A 23,373-nucleotide genomic window follows, 5' to 3' on the forward strand; every position below is an offset into this window, starting at 1 on the left:
ATTAAATTCTCAACTGAGAACTTCAATATAATTCTTGCATATACTTTTAGAATTTGCTTTTGCTATGCAGGCAGTTGATGAAGTACAGCATGCTGAACTGTCATCATCTGTACGGTGGGGCTTCACAGGCTGCGCTCCCCCAACTGAGATGTTATTATTGCATGTTGGTTGCATTTGTGTCCATGTGTTTCTTTGGTATTTGTCCTTTTGTCACTTTTAGGGTTCAGGGCAAAGTCTACAGTTTCTATTTCTTTGGCATTTTTAATCCAGTGTCCAGAGCACTGAATAAACATTGTTGAATAAAAATTAACTTCAGGGCAATCATATATGTAGAATGAAATATGAATTATTCAGAGTAAATTGCTAATCTGATTTCTTAACTTCAGAAAAAGGGCAATACATAATTTAATTAGAATAATGCTTTGCATTTAAACACATTTAATGTGTTTTTTTAAAACTTAATGTGTTTTTGTTTTTGTTTTTTTTTAAATTTCTAAGCATTCTCACTGTAATGTCATGTAGGTAAACTTAGAATAGATCAGAAAATGTAAAATATTTTTAGCCATTCTGACTGGTGTGAGGTGGTATCTCACTGGCGAGGATGCGGAGAAGGGGGAGCTCTCCTACACTGTTGGTGGGAATGCAAGCTGGTGCAGCTACTCTGGAAAACAGTATGAAGATTCCTCAAGAAGTTGAAAATAGAGCTACCTTATGACCCAGCAATTGCACTACTGGGTATTTACCCAAAGGATACAAATATAGTGATCTGAAGGGGCAGCTGTACCCCCAATGTTTATAGCAGCAATGTCCATAATCGCCAAAATATGGAAAGAGCCCAGATGTCCATTGACAGACGAATGAATAAAGAAGATGTGGGGACTGCTGAGCCCCCGTCCGTCCGCCGCCACCCACTCCAAACACAGAGCATCCAGTCATGGATAAAAATGAGCTGGTGCAGAAGGCCAAACTGGCCGAGCAGGCTGAGCAATATGAAGACATGGCAGCCTGCATGAAGTCTGTAACTGAGCAAGGAGCTGAATTATCCGGTGAGGAGAGGAATCTTCTCTCAGTTGCTTATAAAAATGTTGTAGGAGGGCGCCTGGGTGGCTCAGTTGGTTAAGCGACTGCCTTCGGCTCAGGTCATGATCCTGGAGTCCCGGGATCTAGTCCCGCATCTGGCTACCTGCTCAGCAGGGAGTCTGCTTCTCCCTCTCCCGCCCCCCCCTCCTGTGCTCTTTGTCTCTCTCACTCTCTCTCAAATAAATAAATAAAATCTTTAAAAAAAAAATGTTGTAGGAGCCTGTAGGTCATCTTGGAGGGTCGTCTCAAGTATTGAGCAAAAGATGGAAGGTGCTGAGAAAAAACAGCAGATGGCTCGAGAATACAGAGAGAAAATGGAGACCGAGCTAAGAGATATCTGCAATGATGTACTGTCTCTTTTGGAAAAGTTTTTGATCCCCAATGCTTCACAAGCAGAGAGCAAAGTCTTCTATTTGAAAATGAAAGGAGACTACTACCGTTACTTGGCCGAGGTTGCTGCTGGTGATGACAAGAAAGGGATTGTGGATCAGTCACAACAAGCATACCAAGAAGCTTTTGAAATCAGCAAAAAGGAAATGCAACCAACACATCCTATTAGATTGGGTCTGGCCCTTAACTTCTCTGTGTTCTATTACAAAATTCTGAACTCCCCGGAGAAAGCTTGCTCTCTTGCAAAGACAGCTTTTGATGAAGCCATTGCTGAACTTGATACATTAAGTGAAGAGTCCTACAAAGACAGCACGCTAATAATGCAATTACTGAGAGACAACTTGACATTGTGGATATCGGACACCCAAGGAGATGAAGCTGAAGCAGGAGAAGGAGGGGAAAATTAACCGGCCTTCCAACTTTTGTCTGCCTCATTCTAAAATTTACACAGTAGACCATTTGTCATCCATGCTGTCTCACAAATAGTTTTTTGTTTATGATTTATGACAGGTTTATGTTACTTCTATTTGAATTTCTATATTTCCCATGTGGTTTTTATGTTGAATATTAGGGGAGTAGAGCCAGTTAACATTTAGGGAGTTATCTGTTTTCATCTTGAGGTGGCCAATATGGGGATGTGGAATTTTTATACTAGTTATAAATGTTTGGCATAGTACTTTTGGTACATTGTGGCTTCACAAGGGCCAGTGTTAAAACTGCTTCCATGTCTAAGCAAAGAAAACTGCCTACATATTGGTTTGTCCTGGTGGAGAATAAAAGGGATAATTGGTTCCAGATACAGGTGTAGTTTCTGTGGGTACTATAAGGTTTGGAGCACTTACAAGGCTGTCATAGAAATGGGTATTCTGTAGATATTACCTATTGAACCATGAGTATCTGTGGAATACTCTCAATGTGCACACCTTTGACTACAGTTGCAGAAGTGTTCCTTTAATTGTGACCCAATTTACTCTGGATAAGGGCAGAAACGGTTCACATTCCATTATTTGTAAAGTTACCTGCTGTTTGCTCTCATTATTTTTGCTACACTCCTCTTATTTGTATTTAAATGTTTTAGGCAACCTAAGAACAAATGTACAAGTAAAGACGCAGTAAAAATGAATTGCTCGATATCCATTACTTTATGTATATCAAGTACAGCAGCAAAATAAAAATCCCATGTATTTAACTTTTTTTAGGGTTTTTTTGTTTTGTTTTGTTTTTTGTTTTGTTTTGGGTTTTTTTTGCTTTTGTGATTTTTTTTTTTTTTGATACTTGCCTAACATGCATGTGCTGTAAAAATAGTTAACAGGGAAATAACTTGAGATGATGGCTAGCTTTGTTTAATGTCTTATGAAGTTTTCATGAACAATCCAAGCATAATTGTTAAGAACACATGTATTAAGTTCATGTAAGTGGAATAAAAGTTTTATGAATGAAAAAAAAAAGATGTGATATAGAGATACAATGGGATATTACTCAGCCATCAAAAAAAAAAAATGAAATCTTGCCATTTGCAATGACATGGATGGAACTAGAGGGTATTATGATAAGTGAAATAAGTCAATCAGAGAAAGACAGTTATCATATGATTTCACTCATATGTGGAATTTAAGAAACAAAACAGGGGATCATAGGAAAAGGGAGGGAAAAATAAAGTAAGACTAAATCAGAGAGGGAGACAAACCATAAGAGACTCTTAACCATAGGGAAAAAATAGGGTTGTTGGAGGGGAGGTGGATGGGGTGATGGGCATTAAGGAGGGCACTTGATGTAATGAGCACTGGGTGTTATATACAACTGATGGATCACTAAACTCTACCTCTGAAACTAATAATATACTATATGTTAATTAACTGAATTTAAATTTTAAAAACTTAAAAAAAGAAAATGTAAAATAATTCAACTTTGGTGCCTCCCCCAGATTTAAGACCCTATAATATATGTGCCAGCCTGTGTAGACAATCCAGTGTCATCCCTGTCCCAAGGACATACACTTGTGATTATTACCCAAGATAGGATCAAGGAAGGGCCCATGTAGAGAAGCATAAATATGTCATGGGGTTCAAAGGAGGGAGAAAACACAACAGTTAGGGAAATTAGTCCAGGCTTTGTGAGGGAGATGGTGTAAGGAATGGGCATTGAAGGATGGATACACTTTCTTTTTTTTTTAAAGATTTTATTTATTTATTTGAGAGAGAGAATGAGATAGCATGAGAGGGGGGAGGGTCAGAGAGAGAGGCAGACTCCGTGCTGAGCAGGGAGCCCGTCGTGGGACTCGATCCCAGGACTCCAGGATCATGACCTGAGCCGAAGGCAGTCGCTTAACCAACTGAGCCCAAGATGGATACACTTTCATTAGCTCTATGTTGGGGAAAGTTGTTCCAACCAGGTGAGGGTAAGAGCCCCAGAAAAGGTGTGGATCTTAGGAAGTTATGGCTAAGAGTTAAGATAAATACAGGCACAGTGTTCCCTTGTCTACTTGGAAACATGGGTTTTAAAGTATAGGTAGACTGGGAGAAACTGATGCTAATTTTAACTAAAATAGCTGGCAAACATGAGGCACATTTTTCTCACATGCCAGACATTCTAGAAAGTGCTTTACTTATGGAATCTCTTTTAATTTGGAAAAGGTCAAGCCTAGTTTTGCCAAAGAGTTTTTTTGTTTGTTTGTTTTTGCTTTGCCGAAGAGTTTTTTTATAAAGCAGCAATATTAACAGAGTTGTCATAAAGTAGTTTCATCCAGGGATGAGACAGAGGAAAGGTAGAAGACGGGGAGAGCACACAGGAGGTTATTTGTATGTTCTCAAGAAGTAATGAGGACTTGAATTATTCCTGCATGAATGTAAGTGAAAATACAAAATTGGGTTCCTTTGAATTAAAATTCATTTTGATTAAGTAGGCTCCACCCCCAACATGGGGCTTGAACTCATGACCTTGACATCAAGAGTTGCATGTTCTACCAACTGAGCCAGCTAAGCACCCCCAGAATTTATTTTAAATTTCACATTGCAGTCTCTGCTAAAAATATTTTCTTTTTTTTTTTTTAAGATTTTACTTATTTATCTGACAGAGAGAGAGAGAGAACAAGTAGGCAGAGAGACAGGCAGAGGGAAAGGGAGAAGCAGGCTTCCCGTGGAGCAGGGAGCCCAATGCGGGGCTCGATCCCAGGACCCTGGGATCATGACCTGAGCCGAAGGCAGCCGCTTAACTGGCTGAGCCACCCAGGTGCCCCTAAAAAGGATATTTTCTTTCTTTTTTTTTTTTTTTAAAGATTTTATTTATTTTTTTGACAGAGAGAGACACAGCGAGAGAGGGAACACAAGCACGGGGAATGGGAGAGGGAGAAGCAGGCTCCCCGCAGAGCAGGGAGCCCGATGCGGGACTCGATCCCAGGACCCTGGGATCATGACCTGAGCCGAAGGCAGTCGCTTAACCAACTGAGCCACCCAGGCGCCCTAAAAAGGATATTTTCTAACTCAAGAAACTTCAGTGGAATCTTAAGGACCTAGATGGTCCACCCTCTGTCCTGGGTTCCTTCATTAAGATATGGAAACCACGAATCAAAAAGGCCAAAGTTTCTCAAAGCTATCTGAGACAGAAACCTGGAGGCATGCAGGCTCTTCCCTCGCCCTCATTCCCTACATCTTACCTGCCCCCAGTTGACTAATGGGTCAAGATTGTCTTATCAGATTGTCGACTTTCTTCTCTCATTTCGGGTAACAAAACACTCAGATTCTTGAATGTTCAAGTTTTAAACTGCTGTGAAGTACTAATCCCAGTATTAACTGTTTACAGATTCCATTGTGATTGGATTTTGGGTTGGTCTCGCTGTCTTCGTGATTTTCATGTTTTTTGTGCTGACTTTGCTGACAAAGACAGGAGCACCACACCAAGAGTAAGTTTGGGTCTTTCCTAAATATCTATTAAGCCCCTTGGGGAACTAAATAAACAGACATACTATCCAGGGCTGGGGTTGCTTCCAATGGTGGAAAAAAGGGGCTGGTTATGGATTTACTGCCTGGACCCAGTTGCCTTTGGGTGGGATCCACCTTCTTCCTGGCACTCTGCCTCTTGCCTCTGGGGCTTGTTTTCAAGAGGACCCTTGTGAACCTAGGTTTCACACTGATCTAGGCCTGATTTTTATTTTGAAATGTTTATTAATTAGGATGTATTTTCTCCTTTTCTCCCAAAAGAATTTAGATGACTCACAAGACCAAAACCAGTGGGGGGAAAAAAAAGACAGTAGCAAAATGGGATGAAAACTAGTTTAAAAAAAAACATTTCAAGGAGCAGAGAAATAGTTATAACTGGGTACTCAGTTGAATTAATTATTGACAATAAACAGTGAGTTCAACACTGAGCTTCCTTGAAACTAGGATAAAAAGAGAAACACCAAGGATTATGTAATTCTCGGGGCAGGATAAAGAACATTTGTGTTGGGCCTTGGATTTATGAGGAAATTATTACGCGGTGCTTAAAGAACATTGAGTAACATCAGAAGGTATCTGTTCAGTCGTGAATTGCAAAAAACTCAGAAGTGTTTTCGAGGATTTTTATTATCCCAACTCTTCAGACAAAGCAAGAAATAACACGTGGAATACCTTTTTAGTCAGTCCCAGCCAGCAGAGAGAACACACTCATATTAGGTAATTGGAAGAGCTTTTGCACGAGTTGTGGCCTGATGAGAGGATAGCCTGACTGAAAGTGCAGGACCCCCCCACCCGCCCCGCCCCGGGCTAGCAACACTGAGGAGCAGGTAACCACCCTAGATCTGAAGGGGACCCAGGAGTCCTGTGGAAGGGGTGGCTGAAAGGAGCTGTGACTCTGGGTTGAGGGACACAGCTAGCCCGATGGGCCCTCTCAGGGAGGGAGCCTCAAAATAAATACCAAGTCCTTGTTTTCCTTCTTCCTTCCACCTCTCACCATTGCTCTCCACTGGCTGAGCACAGTGGCACAGTAACCTGTAGCCAGTCTCCATCAGAGGTCAGTTCTCTAGGGCACAGAGCACACAGCAGCAGGTAGAATGACGGAGGGCGACATGGGAGAGTAAATGGAAGACGTGAAGCGCAAATCCTACCGTTTTACATCGGGTTGGTCTCTTACTCCTCATAGCCGGGCAACAGGATTCTCGTTGTTACATCTCATCACGCTCTCTCCAGCGGCTGTTGTTCAGTCTTCAGCCTGCACTTGCACACTCTTAACAAGTTCCTGGATGAAGGGAGCCGTTCTGCTCTTCACTGAGCTATTTTCAAGACATTGAGGTGTAGAAAAAAAATTAAACACATTTTAAATGAAAGGAAAATAACATCTTATTGAAGCCTATGGAGATACCTGCTTGAGAATCTCTTTACTAGCCACTAAAAAGCCACTAAAAAGACAGGGACCTTCCCTTTCTTCTGTGTCCTCATAAAATCTGTACATGCCTTTGCTTCTATTATACTGGCCCAGGGAACTTGAAGATACGGTGTGGGTTGCAACAGTGGTAAGAAAAGCAGAGGACAGACTCAGATTAGGCAACATCTTATAGAGTGGTCAGGGAATAACAGCACTATTATCTTCCTTTTCTTCAAAGGGACAGATGGATTTTCGCAGGACTATTGGGATGTATTTGCTTGATACAGGATGCAGGTGATCTTTATGCTTGAGAACACCCTACCCCCAAATAAAACATGACTTTGGGTCATGATTAATTTTATGCATCAACTTGTTGAGGCCATGATACCCAGATATTTGATCAAATATTATTCTAAGTGCTTCTGCGCTTATTTTTTTTTTAATGAGATAACATTTAAATCAGTAGACTCTGAGTAAAGCAGATCATCCTCCATAATGCGAGCAGGTTTCATCCAGTCATTGGAAGGCCTTCCTTGAAAGAGAATGATGTCTCTCAGGTGAAAAGGAATTCTGGCAGAAGATTGCCCACAGTCTCACTCTGCAACTCTTCCCTGGGGCTCCAGCTTGCCTGCTTACCTGGCAGATCTTGGACTTGCTGCTAGCCTCTGCAATCACATGAACCAATTCCTTAAAATAAATCTCTCTTTCTCAGTAGTTAGACGCACACACACACACACTACTGTTGTTTTTGTTTCTCTGGAGCCCTAACCGATACATTTCCTTAATATGACATGGCGACCCTGGGTAGCTGAGGCTTGTATTCCCAGTCTTTCAATCGGCAGTTCAGTCCTACCGCTAGATGGTTTTTCTTTTGGTGGTGGTTCTGAATCATCTCAATGAAGGAACAGTGGTTATTGTAACTCTATACTTTTAATGAGGTTAAGGAGCAAGTCTAACCTTTTTTGACTTTAATAAAATAATGAATCAGCCCTGAGGGCCATGTTGGAAATGCTTTTTTGAGTCTGAGGCAGTATAAGATATGGCATTTGGTTGCATTATATCATAATACAAAACTGAAAGAAACAGACATGAGGCAAAATCAGCTAAAAAGGTTTTTAGATCTTAGTAAAGTTGACATTTATTTGGCATAAATTTTCTCTAAAAGAGACATTATTTTTTCCACTCAGTCAACTTTAATATAAAACAACCAATTTAAGCTTCCCCATGTGATAATTAGGCATGGAGGAAAGAATGATAAATCATTGAGAATAATAAGCGCTTTTTTTTTTTAATATTTACCATCTACTAGAGTCTACTAATCACTTCATATGTATAATCTCACTAAGTCCTCACAGGAAGATGAAGTAAGTCCTGTAAGCATTCTAACTTTACAGATGAGAAAAATGTATCACTTGTCTGCGGTCTCACAGGTAAAAACAACTGTTGGTCCAGGTCTCAAACTAAAGCCTCTTTGAAGCTCCTTGTTATTAACCACTACACGAAATGATCTCATATTGGTAATTTTTAATCTCTTCCTTCTCCTGAACTAAAGATTCTAGCAACCAATCACATTCATTTCCTTCTATCACATCCTGGACCATGCATGGGCTCTGGAGTCAAACATTTCCAGATTGACTTACTGAGACTTTGGGCTGGATCCTTAACTTCTCTTTGCTTGAGATTCTGCCTTTATAAAAATAAAATAGTATCTGCCTCCTAGGATTATTGTAAAGGTTCAATGAGCTGATGCCTGTGGAACAGCTCACAGGCTGGATTCACAGTGGTACTCAGCAAAGGTTTGTCCATCCCTGGCGTGCTGGTGGCAGTCCTGCTGAGAGCTGGGGGTCTAGGTAAACAGGAGGAGGGAGAAGAACAAGAAACCCATGCTCCCATGAGACAGCCATGCCCTAAGCATTCACATTTTATCTGCACTTGGGAGTCTTCTACCCCAGCCTCACCTTGGGTGTGTCTCTCAGGCAAATGGTGGGATGATTTTAGAAAGGAGGCTAAGTAGAGAGTCTTAGTGATGGTTTGGAAGGACTGACGTGTCTGAATGCTGACTGCTTTATGTATCAGGCTCTCTGGTGGTTTGTCACAAAGAACAGTCACTTTCTCAAGTAAGATATCGGATAGCATCCTTTTGGAATATGACTTTGACACTCTGGTTAAGATCCCTGATCCAGTCTGCAAGTTCAGAATGGACTAGTGCTGAGTCTCCTGTGTAATTCTATCTTTTTCTCCATGGAGGTATTTCAGGACAGGATGTGAATCTCCTTGAAAGTAGTAAGATACAAGGATGGTGGATACGATAACCCATGCCTCTCCTCCTTGTGCCCGTGCTCACAACAGACATTACTAATCAACTGTGCTGTCTACCTACAGAGCCCAGACTTGGCCTTAGAATTGTTTTCAGAACGTCACTTTGGGGGCACTTGGGTGTCTCAGTCAGTTAAGCATCTGACTCTTGATTTCGGCTCAGCTAATGATCTCAGGGTCCTGAGATCGAGCCCTGAGTGGGGCTTTGCGCTCAACGGGGAGTCTGCTTGAGATTCTTTCTCTCCCTCTACCCCTCCCCTACTGCGCTCACACGTGGGCTCACATAAGCTCTCTCTCAAAGTAAAGAAATAAATCTTAAAAAAACACACACACACAAAAACACCACGTTGGGCAGCCATCAGGAATCAATCCCAGTTTACCCAAGAGAGACTATCTATTTGCCATCCCTGGCTAGACTTTCATTTAACAGTGTTGGATGGTAGGAGTTGAGATCCACGGAGCCAATGACATCACAATAAAATGGGTAAGTTGTTTTCCTGAAGATTTCAAATTGGGATCATATTAGCATAAGAACTTCAATTCTGGAGTCACTGACTTCTCAATGGCTTTTGTGAAGAGTGAGAATATATAATAATCAGATTAGGTTATGAGACGGTAATAAACAGCTCCTCAAATCTCAGTATGACACAACACACGTTTATTTCTTACTCAAGCTACATGTTTGCCGAGGGTCAGCAATGGATGGATAGAAGCTTCTCGACTTGTATCTGCACCGTCTCCAACACTCAGCCTCCTGGGTTACTATAACAGGGAAGAGCATCTGTGGATCTCACACCTGCTCTTCTGTTCTTCAGCCAGGAGGAACACATCCCTTCCTCTCACAACTCATTGGCCATAACTAGCCACATCCGCGGACTGCCCCCGCTGAGAAGGGTAATCTGGGGTCCAGAAGAAGAGAACCAGATACTCATGAACACCAGTAAAGTATACTGCAGAGGGAAAAAAGACTATTACAAAGCTGACATCACCTTTCTTAAAAGCTTTTAGGCCCAAGAAACAGCTTTAATGGGGATTATTTTTCTTATGGAATATTTGCTGTCGTGTGTTGGAGGGCGTGGAGAAAACCCCCTCTTACCAGGATCCTTTATGGACAATAAAGATAAAAGAACCATTTGCTCCTGCTTTCTCAGCTAAGGAGCCATTTACTCTATGTGCTGTCTTGTTAAAGCATTATAGCCCCATTATCATAAATCTGTCAGAGAGAGAGAGTAACAGAAAAGGCTTGGATCACATTTTTATGTTGAATGTTTTGGACTTCCTAAAAAAACTATCAAACCCCTGATATCATATGCTTCAAATACCCTCCTTTTTGTAGCCTTTCCTAAGTGCACCTTGTCCAAGTGGGGATGTTCTTCATTTGGGAGTGAGTGCAGAATTGCTTGTGACCTTATAAAAACGGAAATTACATTTTACCTTGAATTGCAATTTACCCGAATATGGCACTCGCGAAAGGATGGGTACAGTGCACCTAAAAGCTAATAGCAAGAAAATGTCAGTGCTCAATGTTTTTGATAATGACCAAGGCCACAGGAACTAGTGGGCAAAGTGCAGACATAGTGTGTATTCCCGAGGAAGCCCTAACATTTTGAGAGGTCTCCCACCTCTTTTCATGAGCAGGGAAAACTTGAAGACAGTCGTGGGTATGCTAAGACTCAGCACGGCAGCAAACACTTCATTTATAAAAAATTGTAATAAATCTGAAAAAAAATCCCTAGAGGAATAACGGGGCATTACAGGTGTTTTCCTTCTCTACATGGAGGTGAGAGATTCTGTCCGCCTGACCTGATTTATCTTTTGGGTCACAGAGGAGGGAGCACTGTGCTTACCACTGGGGGTGGCTCTGTCTTTGATGGGAATGGGGCTTGGGAGCACCCACAGAGACAGCTGCCCAGTACACTCACTGAGGGTGTAATGACTGCAAGGCCCTTTGGGAGATGCAAAGATGAACCAAATACAGCATAGCAGTGTAGAGGAGAAGAAGGGCTGTACATAGATAGCTCTGCCAAGAGGCAGGAAGAGATGCATCTTGTCAGTGAAGTACAGCAGGAGAGAAGGGACAGATTCCTTCCCATTGGGAGATAAGAGAGTCTCCCTAGAGACAGTGAGGTTTGCGTTGGACAGTGAAGAAGGTATTTGACTTTGATGGATAGAGCGGGGGGAAGGGCCCATTGGGCAGGAGGAACAGCACAAGCAAAGCACAGAGAGGGACAGCCCAGAGTGCATCTGGGGATGGTCAGGTGCCATGTGGCTGGACCGTAGGGTTAGCGAGGGGACTGGTGGGAGAGCACACCAGAAAGACCGGCTGATGCAAGGGTGGGGAGCTTGAGCTGTCAGGCAGAGAGTCTGGGGAGTCGGTGAAAGTCTGTGAGCAGGGGAGTATCATAGAAATAATGCCAATCAGTGCCAGTACCAGAGGACTGGGTGATAGAGGCTCTCTATTCAGGTATAGAAAATTCTCCAGGGATAGAGAATACATGACACAACCCATGGGGAGAAGAAGGAAAAAACCAAGAGTCAGAACAGTCTGAACAGTCTTTTTATTCTGGCTGGTGGAGTTCAGTAAGGTTGCAAGAAATAGGCTAAGTCCCAATTGTATTTCTTAAAACAAGATGAAAATGAGAAATAACAAACTCTTAAAACAAAGAAATGAAACATGATTTCACGGTTCAGTTTCCTATCAGAATAAACTATTGTAATTTTTAAAAAGTTAAGATGACATGGGAGAACTTCTCTTGAACACCCTAGCTGGATCATCAATTTCATGATGACAAGATCTAGAATAGGTAGGGATGGAACAAAAACATCTAAAAATGCTAAAATTGTGGGCGATTCTAAATTTTCTGACCAGTTGTCTTCGTTTTTTCAGACTGCTGTAGGAGAGTACCATAGACTAGAAGGCTTATAAATCACAGAAACCTGTTCCTTACAGTTTTTGGAGGCTGGGAAGTTCAAGATCAAGGTGCCGGCATATTCGGTATCTGGCTCATAGATGGTAGACTTTTCACTGTGTCCTCACATGAAGGAAGGAGTGCGGGATCTTCCTGGGGCCTCTTTATAAGGGCACTAATCCCATTCATTAAGGTTAAGTCTCCTTTTCCAAAGGCCCCACCTCCTAATACCATCACATGAGGGAGTAGATTTCAACATATCAATTTTGGAGGGACACAGACATTCAGCCTATAGTACAAATATTCTTCAGTATTCTCTCTTTTCCTTGTGATAACTTATGACATGGTATTAATTACTAGTCCAGTAAACATCTCAAAGTTTCTCATTCTCAGTGTTTCAGTTTTTGAAGCTTCTGGCTTTAACTGTAATTTCAATCAAGGTAGAATTTAAGATGTTTGACCCTTGTAGTTTTTCATTTTCCCAGGTGTAACCAAAGCTGTAGGAGAACAAGTTGACTTTAAACTCTCTTAACTGATTAATAGGTGCCATAGAGCATTGTTTTTCCCTATGCCAGCAGAATTTGAGAGGATGAGAAAGTCAGAACTAGATCTCTTCTCTTTGGGAGCATAACAACGCCCAGAGCAGTCCCCAGTCCATCTACAGGCTGGAGAGACATCCTTAACAATATGGCATGTGGTCCTTTGCTAAAAACGAAATTAAGACAACATCCAGCTGCAAACTTCCTCCTTCCTAATTAGTGAGAATCCTTTGATATTCACTGCGTTACATACATAGGAGTATTTTTGGATGTGACTCATGAGGGCCAGACTGCTTTAAAAAATGGGTAACCACTGAGGGGCAATATTTTCACTGGCTTTCCTCGAAACCATTCTTACCAATAAGTGGCAGGAAGTCTTCCCCACGGACCTTGAGCCCCTTCAGCCTCCAAGCCTGGCCAGTTGTAGAAAGTGCAAGATGTCCCTTTTTAGTAGCTCTTTGGTATATGAGTTCCAGGAGGTGGCACCATATATAATGCATGAAGGGCCAAGAGGTGATAGGTAGGTGGGTTCCAGTTCCAATAACGGCAGAGTAGCTTGCTTTAAATTACCTTGCAGATAACCATTATAAAATTTAGACAAAATGTAAAGAATGACTAATGGAAGGCATTGGAGACTAAATACTGGCAGACAAAAACAGAAGGGCCTTTGGCCCTTGAAAGGAGGAAACTTCATTAATTTCTGTCTACGGTTTTATGGCTTTCCAATTACAAGCATGGTATATTTTTCTATATACTAAGGTCTTCCTTTATTCCATTTGCAGTGTTTTTAAAATTTTCAATGTATAGTCTTGCACATCCTGTGTTAATTTTTTTCCCAAGTACAGTCATACCTTGTAGACATTGCAGGTTTGGTTCCAGACCACCACAATAAAGCAAATATTGTAATAAAGTGAGTCAAATGAGTTTTTTTTTGGTTTCACAGAGCGTATAAAAGCTATGTTTACATTGTACTGTAGTCTATTAAGTCTGCAATAGCATTATGTCTAAAAATTAAATGTACATACTTTAATTTAAAAGTACTTTAATTGGGGCGCCTGGGTGGCTCAGTTGGTTAAGCGACTGCCTTCGGCTCAGGTCATGATCCTGGAGTCCCGGGATCGAGTCCCGCATCGGGCTCCCTGCTCGGCAGGGAGTCTGCTTCTCCCTCTGGCCCTCCCCCCTCTCATGTGCTCTCTCTCATTCTCTCTCTCTCAAATAAATAAATAAAATCTTTAAAAAAAAAGTACTTTAATTGCCAAAAAAATACTGTCATCTGAGCGTTTAGCAAGTAATCTTTTTGCTGGCGGAGGGTCTAGCTTCAATGTTGATGGCTGCTGACTGATCAGAGTGGTGGTTGCTGAAGGTGGGGGTGGCTGGGCAACTTCTTAAACATGAAGTTTGCTGCATTGATTGACTCTTCCTTTCACAAACGATTTCTCTGTAGCATTCATGCTGTTTGTTAGCATTTTAGGTACAGTGGAACTTTTTTCAAAATTGGAGTTGATTCTCTCAAACCCTGCTGCTGCTTTATCAACTAAGCTTATGTAATATTCTAAATCCTTTGTTGTCATTTCAACAATCTTTATAGCATCTTTACCAGGAGTTGATGCCATCTTAAGAATCCACTTTCTTTGCTCATCCATAAGAAGCAGTTCTCATCCTTTCAGGTTTGGATCACGAGATTGTAATAATTCAGTCCCATCTTCAGGCTCCACTCCTATTCGGTTCTCTTGCTGTTTCCACCCCATCTGCAGTTACTTCCTCCACTGAAGTCTTGAACCCCTGAGGGTTGGAATCGACTTCTTCCAAACTCCTGTTCATGTTGATTTTTTTTTTACCTCTTTTCATAAATCATGAATGTTTTTAATGAATGGCAAATCCTTTCCAGGAGGTTTTCACTTGTCTTTGCCTAGACCCACCAGAGGAATCATTCACTATCTGTCACGGTAATAGTTTTATGAAATATATTTCTTAAAAAGTAAGACTTTTTTTTTTGGCAGTTTCTCAACTTTATTAGCCTGGAGTTGGTCCCTGCCAGCTCCAGGGGCTAAAAAGTAAGACTTGAAAGTCAAATTTACTCCTGATTCATGGGCTGCAGAATGGATGTCGTATTAGCAGGCATAAAACGACATGAATTTTGTTTTCGTGCATCTCCATCAGAGCTCTTGGGTAAGCAAGTACATTGTCAATGAGCAGTAATATTTGGAAAGGAATCTTTATTTTGAGCAGTTGGTCTCAACAGTGAGCTTAAGATATTCAGTAAACCATGTTGTAAACAGATGTGCTGTCATCTAAGCTTTGTTGTTCCATTTATAGAGTGCAGGCAGAGTAGATTTAGCATAATTCCTTAGCGCCACAGTATTTTCAGAATGGTGCATGACCAGTGACTTCAGTTTAAAGTCACCAGCTGTGTTAGCCCCTAACAAGAGAATCAGACTGTCCTTTGAAACTCTGAAGCCAGGCATTGACTTCTCTAGCTATTAAAGTCCTAGATGGCATCCTCTTCTGATAGAAGACTGTTTCGTCTGTACTGAAAATCTGTTGTTTAGTGTAGCCACCTTCATTAATAATCTTAACCAGAAGCTTTGGGATCACTCTCTGCAGCTTCTACATTAGCACCAGCTGCTTCACCTTGCACTTTGATGTTACGGAGATGACTTTTTTTCCTTATACGTCATGAACCAACCTCTGCTAACATCAGACTTTCCGTCTGCAGCTTCCTTGCCTCTTTCAGCCTTCACAGAACTGACAAAAGTTGGGGCCTTGCTCTGGATTAGGCTTTGGTTGAAGGGAATGTTGCAGCTGGTTTGATCTTCTACCCAGACCACTAAAACTTTCTCCATATCAGCATTAAGACTTTCACTTTCTTATCATTGGTGTGTGCACCAAAGAGGGACTTTTAATTTCCTTCAAGAATGTTTCCTTTGCATTCACAACTTGGTTAACTGTTTGACACAAAAGGAGTAGCTTTTGGTCTATCTTGGTTTTTGACATACCTTCCTCAGTATGCTTAACCAGTTTTAGCTTTCGATTGTGAGAGACATGTAACTTGTCCTTTCACTTACACTTAGGGCCATCGTAGGGCTATTAATTGGCATAATTTCAATATCGTTGTGTCTCAGGAAATAGCGAGGCCCAAGGAAAGGGAGAGATATAGGGAAGGCAGGTCAGTGAAGCAGTCAGGACACAATATTTATCGATTGAGTTTGCGATCCTGTGTGGGTGTGGTTCATGGCGCCCCAAAACCAATTAGGAGAGTTAACATTAAAGATCACTGATCACAGATCACCATAACAAATATAATAATAATGAAAACATTCGAACCTTTGCAAGAATTACTGAAATGTGACACAGAGACATGAAGTGAGCACATACTGTTGGAAAAATGGGGCTGATAGACTTCCTAGACACAGGTTACCACAGACCTTTAATTTGTAAAAAACACAGTATCTGTGAAGTGCAATAAAGTGAAGGGCCATAAAATGAGGTATGCCTGTATTCCATTTTTTTGATGCTATTGTGAATGGAATTTTTTTCTTATTGTCTACTACTGTGTCTAAGGTCAATTGAAAGGGAATTCTTTTAAACAACAATGCTGGATCAACTGGATAAACATAAAAATGAACATTGACCCCATCTCAACATGAATCATATACCCACAGTAAAAGCTCCTAGAAGAGCGCTATCCAAGAGAACTTTTGTGATGTTGTAACTGTTCTCTGTGCTGTCCAGTTAGGTAACCCCTGCCCACAATGAGCTACTGAGCACTTGAAATGTGGGTGATATAATGGAGATACTGAATTTTAAATTTTACTTAACTTAATTTAAATTTAAATAGCCACCTGTGGCTAGTGGCTATTGTATTGGAGAGCCTACTTCTAGAAGAAAGAATAGGAGAATATTTTCATGAATTTAAGGTAGGCAATTATTTCATAGAGGTGATATAAAAGCAATAAATATAAAATAAAATAATTGATAACTTGAACTTAACTGAAATTTAAAGCTTCTACTTATCAAAAGACATCTTAAGAAAATGAAAATGCAAGTCACACATCAAGAGAAAATGTTTGCAATACATTTGACAAAGGACTTGTATTCAAAATGTGTTACAAAACTATCACAAATCAGTAACAAAAATAAACAATTTTTAAAATGTGCAAAGACTCATACAGAAGCTTCACAAAAGGAGATAAACCAATGGCCAACAAGCACATGCAAAGATGCTCAACATTGCTAGATATCAGAGAAATGCACATTCAACTACTGACAAGATGCCATTTCTCTCCCACTAGCATGACTAACATTGAAATGACTGACAACACCAAATGGTGACAAGGATGTGGAGTATATACTGGAACTCTTGTACTTTGTGGTGAGGGTGTAAAACGGCATGACCATTTTGGAAAATTCCAGTTTCATATAAAGTCAAGCACAGATCTACTATGTGACCCAGTAATTCTACTCTTATGTATTTAGTGAAGAGCAATAAAAACGTATATCTACAAAGAAACAACCCAGAATGTTCTTAGCGGCTCTAATCACAACAGTGCCAAACTGTCAACAACCCAAATGCTCTTTAAGAGGAGAACGAATAAACAATTGTAGTGTACTTATATGATGAAAGCAAGAAGGGCAAACTATTGTTATATGCAACAACATGGATGGGTCTCAAAAAAACATTATACTGAGCAAAAGAATCCAGGCACAATAGGCTATATATTGTATGAATTTGTATGAATTTCAAAAACAGGCTAAACTAGCCTGTGGTGATAAAAATCAAAACATTACCTATAGGAGGTGGAAATTGACTAGAAGTTCAAGAATAGGCAAAGCTTATCAATAGAAATCAAAATCAAGGTAGTGTTACCTAAAGGGGGTAGAAATTGAATGGAAGGAAACTTTCTAGATTATTTATTCATTTGAGAGAGAGAAAGAGAGAGCATGTGTGCAGGGGGGAGAGGGTGAGAGCGAGAGAGAGAATCTCAAGCAGACTCCACACTGAGTGTGGAGCCCAATGCAGAGCTCAACCTCAGGACCCTGGGATCATGACCAGAGCTGAAACCAAGAGTCTGACACTTAACCGACTGAGCCACCCAGGTGCCCCCCAAAACCATGATTTCTGCAGGTGAATGAGCTGGTGTGTCAGCAGTGTTTTCTTTTCCTTCTCTTTACAGCAATGCAGAATCTTCAGAGAAGAGATTCAGAATGAATAGCTTTGCGTCAGACTTTGGAAGACCACTGGAGCCAGATAAGGTGTTTTCTCGACAGGGCAATGAGGAATCCAGGTCTCTCTTCCATTGCTACATCAATGAAGTGGAACGCTTGGATAGGGCTAAAGCTTGTCACCAGACCACAGCCCTTGACAGCAGTGTTCAACTCCAGGAAGCCATTAGAAGCGATGGGCGGCCAGAGGAGGAGCTGAACAGGCTCATGAAGTTTGACATCCCCAACTTTGTGAACACAGACCAGAACTCCTCCTTTGGGGAGGATGATCTTCTGATTTCAGAACCACCTATTGTTCTAGAAAACAAGCCAGTTTCCCAGACCTCACACAAAGACCTGGATTGAGAAACTACTCTGTAAAGTGTCTTCCTGAAGATGTTGGGTCTGTCTATGTAAAGCAAGAAATCTCCATTCACCAAAATTGTTTGTGTGGGTGGATGGGAAGGTTTTGAGAGACAGACAGAGACAGAGAGAGAAAGAAAGAGAGAAGAGAGCCCCCTCAGAAAAGAGCTGAATAATCTGAGTTTCTGTGTCATTCAACACAAGAAGTTCAGGTTTCTTGGGGAATAAAGTATTTACACAGTCTCCTCCTCCTTGTTGTTGAAGAATTTGGCCACATACTCAGTGTCAATGTTCTTGAGTGGGGATTAGCATATTGCGTTCCAGTCCGGGCCTGCCACTACCATGCTCTACCTTTAGCAAGTTGCTTTGCCTCTCTGGGCTGCCACATGGTTAACTGTAACGTGAGGAGTCTGGAGTACACGATTCATCTCAGCTCTAATATTTTATGAATTTGAGACTTTGCATCCAGAAGAGGCTGGGATGTACATAAAGCAGTATAAACTAGGGCACTGCCTCCCATCTCTTGTGGGATCCCCCATGTCTGTACCTTCCACTCAACCCTTAACTGAGCCCAGCTTTTGTCAGGGGGCCAAACATCTATGGGGATGTCAGAAGACTCATCTCACAGTCACTGTGGCCAACATTTCTGTTGGTTGTACTGAAATAGCTCTTCTGAGAACCTCAAGCCACCCACGCTAAAACCTAGAGACAGCCTTGCCCCCCACTCCCCTCCTAGGATGAGAACCAATCTGTGGTATGTTGCATGACATTCTGTCCCCAGAAATATAGGGAAAGTTGTCAGCTGAGTGAGGGCAGGTGCATTTTGTGTCTCTGTGTTGGTGTATGGATGTCTGGTCACAGTTCTGTGTTGTTGGCTACTGGACAAGAAAAGTGCTATTTGCCATGCTATTTACTTGGCAGATGTGTAGGTGATGGTCATGTGGCTTTTGTGTGGGCTTTGAGCTGAGGTGGTGAATGGGTCGTGAATTCCCTACCAACAGATTTGCAGGGTGGGCTGGTGCAACACAGAGCTAATTTCATGAAGGAATCCAGTCTGCACACTGGTATTAGGAAAAATTTGGTTTTGCATACACGGTTGCATGCGCAGCCAGCTGCTAATCTCTGGGGGGCATTTTCATTATGAATTTGTTCACCACCTGTCTTGCTTAAGCTAAAAAATAAATGCGTTTGATTGCACAGGAATTGTCTCTGGTTCTTTGTTTTCACACATCCAAATTTTTTATTTCCTTTAAAAATTATTCCATGTTTATACTGCTTCCTAATTTCTATCATTTCTAGGAGCCCAGTGGTCTGAGTCATGTACCAGATTTCATTTAGGAGTTATTCTGCCAAAAGAAATCCCTTTCCCATAATATTTTTTGAGGAAAATATTATTTTTTAAGACTCTAAATAGTAGAACAAAGCATGGAATATTTCTTGTAATTAACACATTCTCACAAATAGATACTTTCTATTAGCATTAAAGAATGCTGATTCTCTTCACTTTTACTAATATGAATATTATTATTCATAATTTAAACAACCAAATATAAACCATGGGCTATTTCTTATTTCTTAAGCTTCAAAGCTATTTAAGTGCTATCTTATTTAGAAGTAAATTTATTAGGCAGATGGCTGAAGAATATTCCTAGAAGTTGGAAAAATACCCATGACCATACCATCATTTTTATTAACTGAATGTCAAGAACTATGAAGGGTCAAAAATTGTACCCCTCCTGCAAGCTATTGAGTTAGCCTGGCCTGGTTTTGTAGATGCTGACAAAAGACATGAGATTCCCAGCTCAGAGACAAAGAACTTCACGACAGCACAGCAGGCAGCATGGGCTTCATGTTCATGTTGGTTCCTGAATTTATTTTCTATTGCTACTGTAGTACCACAACTTAGTGCGCTTCTTAGTACCACAAACTTAGTGGCTTAAAGCAACCCCAACTTATATTTCCTTATAGTTCTAGAGCACAGAAGTCCAAAATCAGTGTCAGTGGGCTAAAATCAGGGTGTCATCAAGGCTGTGTTCCACCTGAAGGCTTTAGGGAAAAACTCACTTCCTTGCCTTTTCTAGCTTTCAGAGGCTGCTCACACTTTGGCTTATGGCCTTGCAGCACTGTATCCTCTGCTTCTACTTTATATCCCTGTCTCTGACCATCCTGCCTCTCTCCTATAATGATCCTTATGATTGCATTGGATTACCCATGATTACCTCTCATCCTGAGATTCTTAATCATATCTGCAAAATCCCTTTTGTCACATAAGGTCGTATATTTACAAGTTCAAGGACTAGGGCATGGACATATTTGGGGACCATTAGCCTACTATAGTCTTCCATTTGGCCCCAAAGATTCATGTGCATCTCACATGCAAAATACATTCACTTCATCCCAATGCCTCCCAAGTTTCAATTATTACAGCATCAACTCAAAGTCCAATATATAGTCTAAATTTTATTAACTCAAAAGTCCCAATCTTGTCATCTTTTTTTTAAAGATGTATTTTTATTTATTTAAGAGAGAGAGAGAGCACAAATGGAAGGAACAGAGGGAGAGGGAGAGAGAATCTCAAGGAGATTCTGTGCTGAGTGCCCACGGAGCCCAGTGCAGGGTTCAATCTCATGACCCTGAGATCATGACCCGAGCTGAAACCAAGAGGTGGACACTTAACTGACTATACCACCCAGGTGTCCCCCAATCTCATCATCTTAATTATCTAAGTCAGGTATGGGTGAGACCCTGGGTACGATCCATCTTGGGGAAAAATTCTCTCTCTGTGGACCTGTAAAACTAGAGAACAAGTAATTTGTTCCCCAAATGCAATGGTGGTAAGCACAGCATACCAGTTATAGACATTACTGTTCAAAAGGGAGAAACTGGAAGGAAAACGAGGAGTCATCAATCCTAAGCAATTTTGAAATTCAATTGGGCTAACTCCTTTCGGTTGCAAGTCCTGGAAATAATCCTCTGTGGCTCATGGCTTCGCCCTCTGGGCCTGCAGCTCTGCCCTTGCAATTATCCTTCTTTTTCTTGAATGTATTTATAACTGAGTAGTTTATCCACCTGTTTCCCGCATGTAGACTTTCGGGGGTCTGACAGCCTTCTTTCATCTTGTCTTCTCTCTGTGCCTTAAAGCCCAAGAGTTGGCAATGTTTCAGCAGGTGTAATATTCTCAAGAACATTGTGAGCCTCTCAGCATGTCACATGTATTCATTCCATCAGACAGAAGGCACAAATTGCACCATAGAATCATTCCCTCTTGAGGCAGGGACATGACCTTTTGTAACTCCAAGCTGGTCAGGGGCAGGTGGCTTTTGCTTTGACCAAGGGCAATTCTCTAGAGAAGGGAGCATGAGTGGGCCAACACCCCCAGCAGCTGGGAATGATGCACGGGCTAGTAAAGAAATCTGGGTGGGACCCTACCAGCACCCCTATAAACAGTAATGGATGACATCTTTGGGCTCTAAGCAGCCTCTATGGTAACTTAATTTTTGTAACCCTCCTATGAAAACTCTCAACACAGAGACTTAAATGATCCTTTTAAATATAAGTTAAGTCAGGTTACTTCTCTGCTCAAAATCCTGCAATGGCTTCCAATTTCACTCAGCAAAGAAGCTAGAGTCCTTACAGTGACCTCAAAGCTTTCCTCCCCTGTCCCCCAGCCAATCTCATCTCATCCACTGTTCTTCCCTTGCTCATCCTGCTCCAGCCACACTGGCCTCCCTGCTATCCCTTGAAAATGTCAGACATTCATCTGTAACAAGGGGGGCTGTCTCTCTATCTGGAACATTTTCCTTCTAGATATCCACTTGGCCCACTCCCTCATCTCTTGAAAGTTTTTCCTCCAATGCCCCCTGTTATGGGTCAAATTGTACCCCCCCCAACCCGCCAAATTCACATGTTGAAGTCCTAACTCCCCAAACCTGAGAATGTGACCTTATTTGGAAACAGGGTTGTTGCAGATGTAATTCATTAAGATGAGGTCATGAGGGTGGGCCCCCAGCCAATATGACTTGTGTCCTTATAAAAAGAGAACAGTTGGACACAGACATGCATAAGAGGAAGACGACGTGAAGAGAAATCAGGAGACTACAAGCCAAGGAGAGAGGCCTGGAACAGACACCCCCTCCCAGCCTTCAGAAGGAAGCAAGCCCGCTGACACCTGATCTCAGACTTCCAGCCTCAGGACTGAGAGACTACAAATCTCTGGTGTTGAGGTCACCCGGTTGTAGTACTTTGTTGGAGCCCTAGCAAAGTAATAACCCCCTCCTCCACGTTCTGAATGAGGCTGATGCTGGTCATCCTTCCAGACTGGGCACTGCATTCCCCTTATTCCTGTCCAGCACCCCCATCTCCCTGATCATACTCTTTTTCTTTCTCTACAGTACTTATCACCTACATACTATACAATTTACATGATTATTATGTCCGTGGTTTCCTTTGTGCTCTTCCTGCTACAACGTAAGCTCTGCAAGGGCTAAACCAGTGCCTGAAACACAACAGGCAGTCCATAAAAATTGGCTGGGGGAACAGAGGGACTGCTCCTTAGATCTGTTTTACAGGCGGAAGAACTTCGGCTCTGGGAGATCTGGTATACTGTTCAGATGCAGAGCTGCCAAGCAGAGGACCAAACTGGGTTCCAAGAAATTGAGAACCTGTGGAAGGCTTGAATGGTCCCCTTTCTGTTGGTTACTATTTATCTGATTTTTTTTTTTTTTTTGTCTCTAACTTTTGACCTCTATGCATTCTTTTTAACTTTCAATCTGGTTTTAGGCAAGCGAATGAAATCTGTAAATTTATCTTTTAACTTGCATGGTTTTTCCATCTAAACGTATTGTGATTACTGATGATGTTTTATTTCTAGCATCTCATTTCTCATTTTGTGATTTCTGTTTGCTTTGCTCTGCTTTTCTCCTTTCTTGCTTTATCTCATGCAGCTGTGGTCAAAAGCATGGGGTCTAGAAATAGTCTATATTTGGACTGGTTCCATACTTGCTAACTGTAGAGTCGTAACCAGGATACCTAACCCCTTTGAGACTGTTTCCTCATATACAAAAAGGGATAACATCCACCTAAAACTTTGTAAGCGTTAAGTGATAAAACATGTAAAGCACTTAAAATAGTGATTGGCCTATTCTGCATACTCCACTGTGGCTCATTTGCTTTTATTCTTTCTCTCTCATTTAAATTTTAATTCCAGTGTAGTTGTTTTTACTCTCTTTTTAAACAAG

General features: G+C 41.4%; 2 protein-coding genes across 2 annotated transcripts in view; both read left to right on the top strand.

Moving 5' to 3' along the window:
* Positions 1-19,308, top strand: part of MRAP2 (melanocortin 2 receptor accessory protein 2) — a 44,199-nt gene extending 24,891 nt beyond the window's left edge. Inside the window, exons 3-4 of the mRNA XM_045866033.2 lie at positions 5,269-5,368; positions 17,746-19,308. Of these exons, the coding sequence (XP_045721989.1) occupies positions 5,269-5,368; positions 17,746-18,139 (494 nt within the window). The 3' untranslated portion in view covers positions 18,140-19,308. The remainder of the gene's footprint in view (positions 1-5,268; positions 5,369-17,745) is intronic.
* Positions 893-2,659, top strand: LOC123837026 (14-3-3 protein zeta/delta-like). Its single transcript, XM_045866034.3, has 2 exons — positions 893-1,103; positions 1,300-2,659. Exons 1-2 carry the CDS (start codon positions 935-937, stop codon positions 1,875-1,877), a joined length of 747 nt encoding a protein of 248 aa, XP_045721990.3. The 5' UTR covers positions 893-934; the 3' UTR covers positions 1,878-2,659.
* Positions 19,309-23,373: the final 4,065 nt, after the last annotated feature.

The sequence above is a fragment of the Mirounga angustirostris genome, unplaced genomic scaffold (assembly GCF_029215605.1).
Source record: "Mirounga angustirostris isolate CCGP_5_RB_7025 unplaced genomic scaffold, mMirAng1.0.hap1 SCAF_8, whole genome shotgun sequence".
In the NCBI taxonomy this organism is placed as follows: Eukaryota; Metazoa; Chordata; class Mammalia; order Carnivora; family Phocidae; genus Mirounga; species Mirounga angustirostris.

What these genes read in the sequence shown, in the direction of transcription:
- LOC123837026 (XM_045866034.3), top strand. Translation starts at nt 935, where the DNA reads ATGGATAAAAATGAGCTGGTGCAGAAGGCCAAACTGGCCGAGCAGGCT. An exon ending in TGTTGTAGGAGGGCGCCTGG is followed by an intron (nt 1,104 to 1,299) that starts GTGGCTCAGTTG and finishes ATGTTGTAGGAG; the next exon opens with CCTGTAGGTCATCTTGGAGG.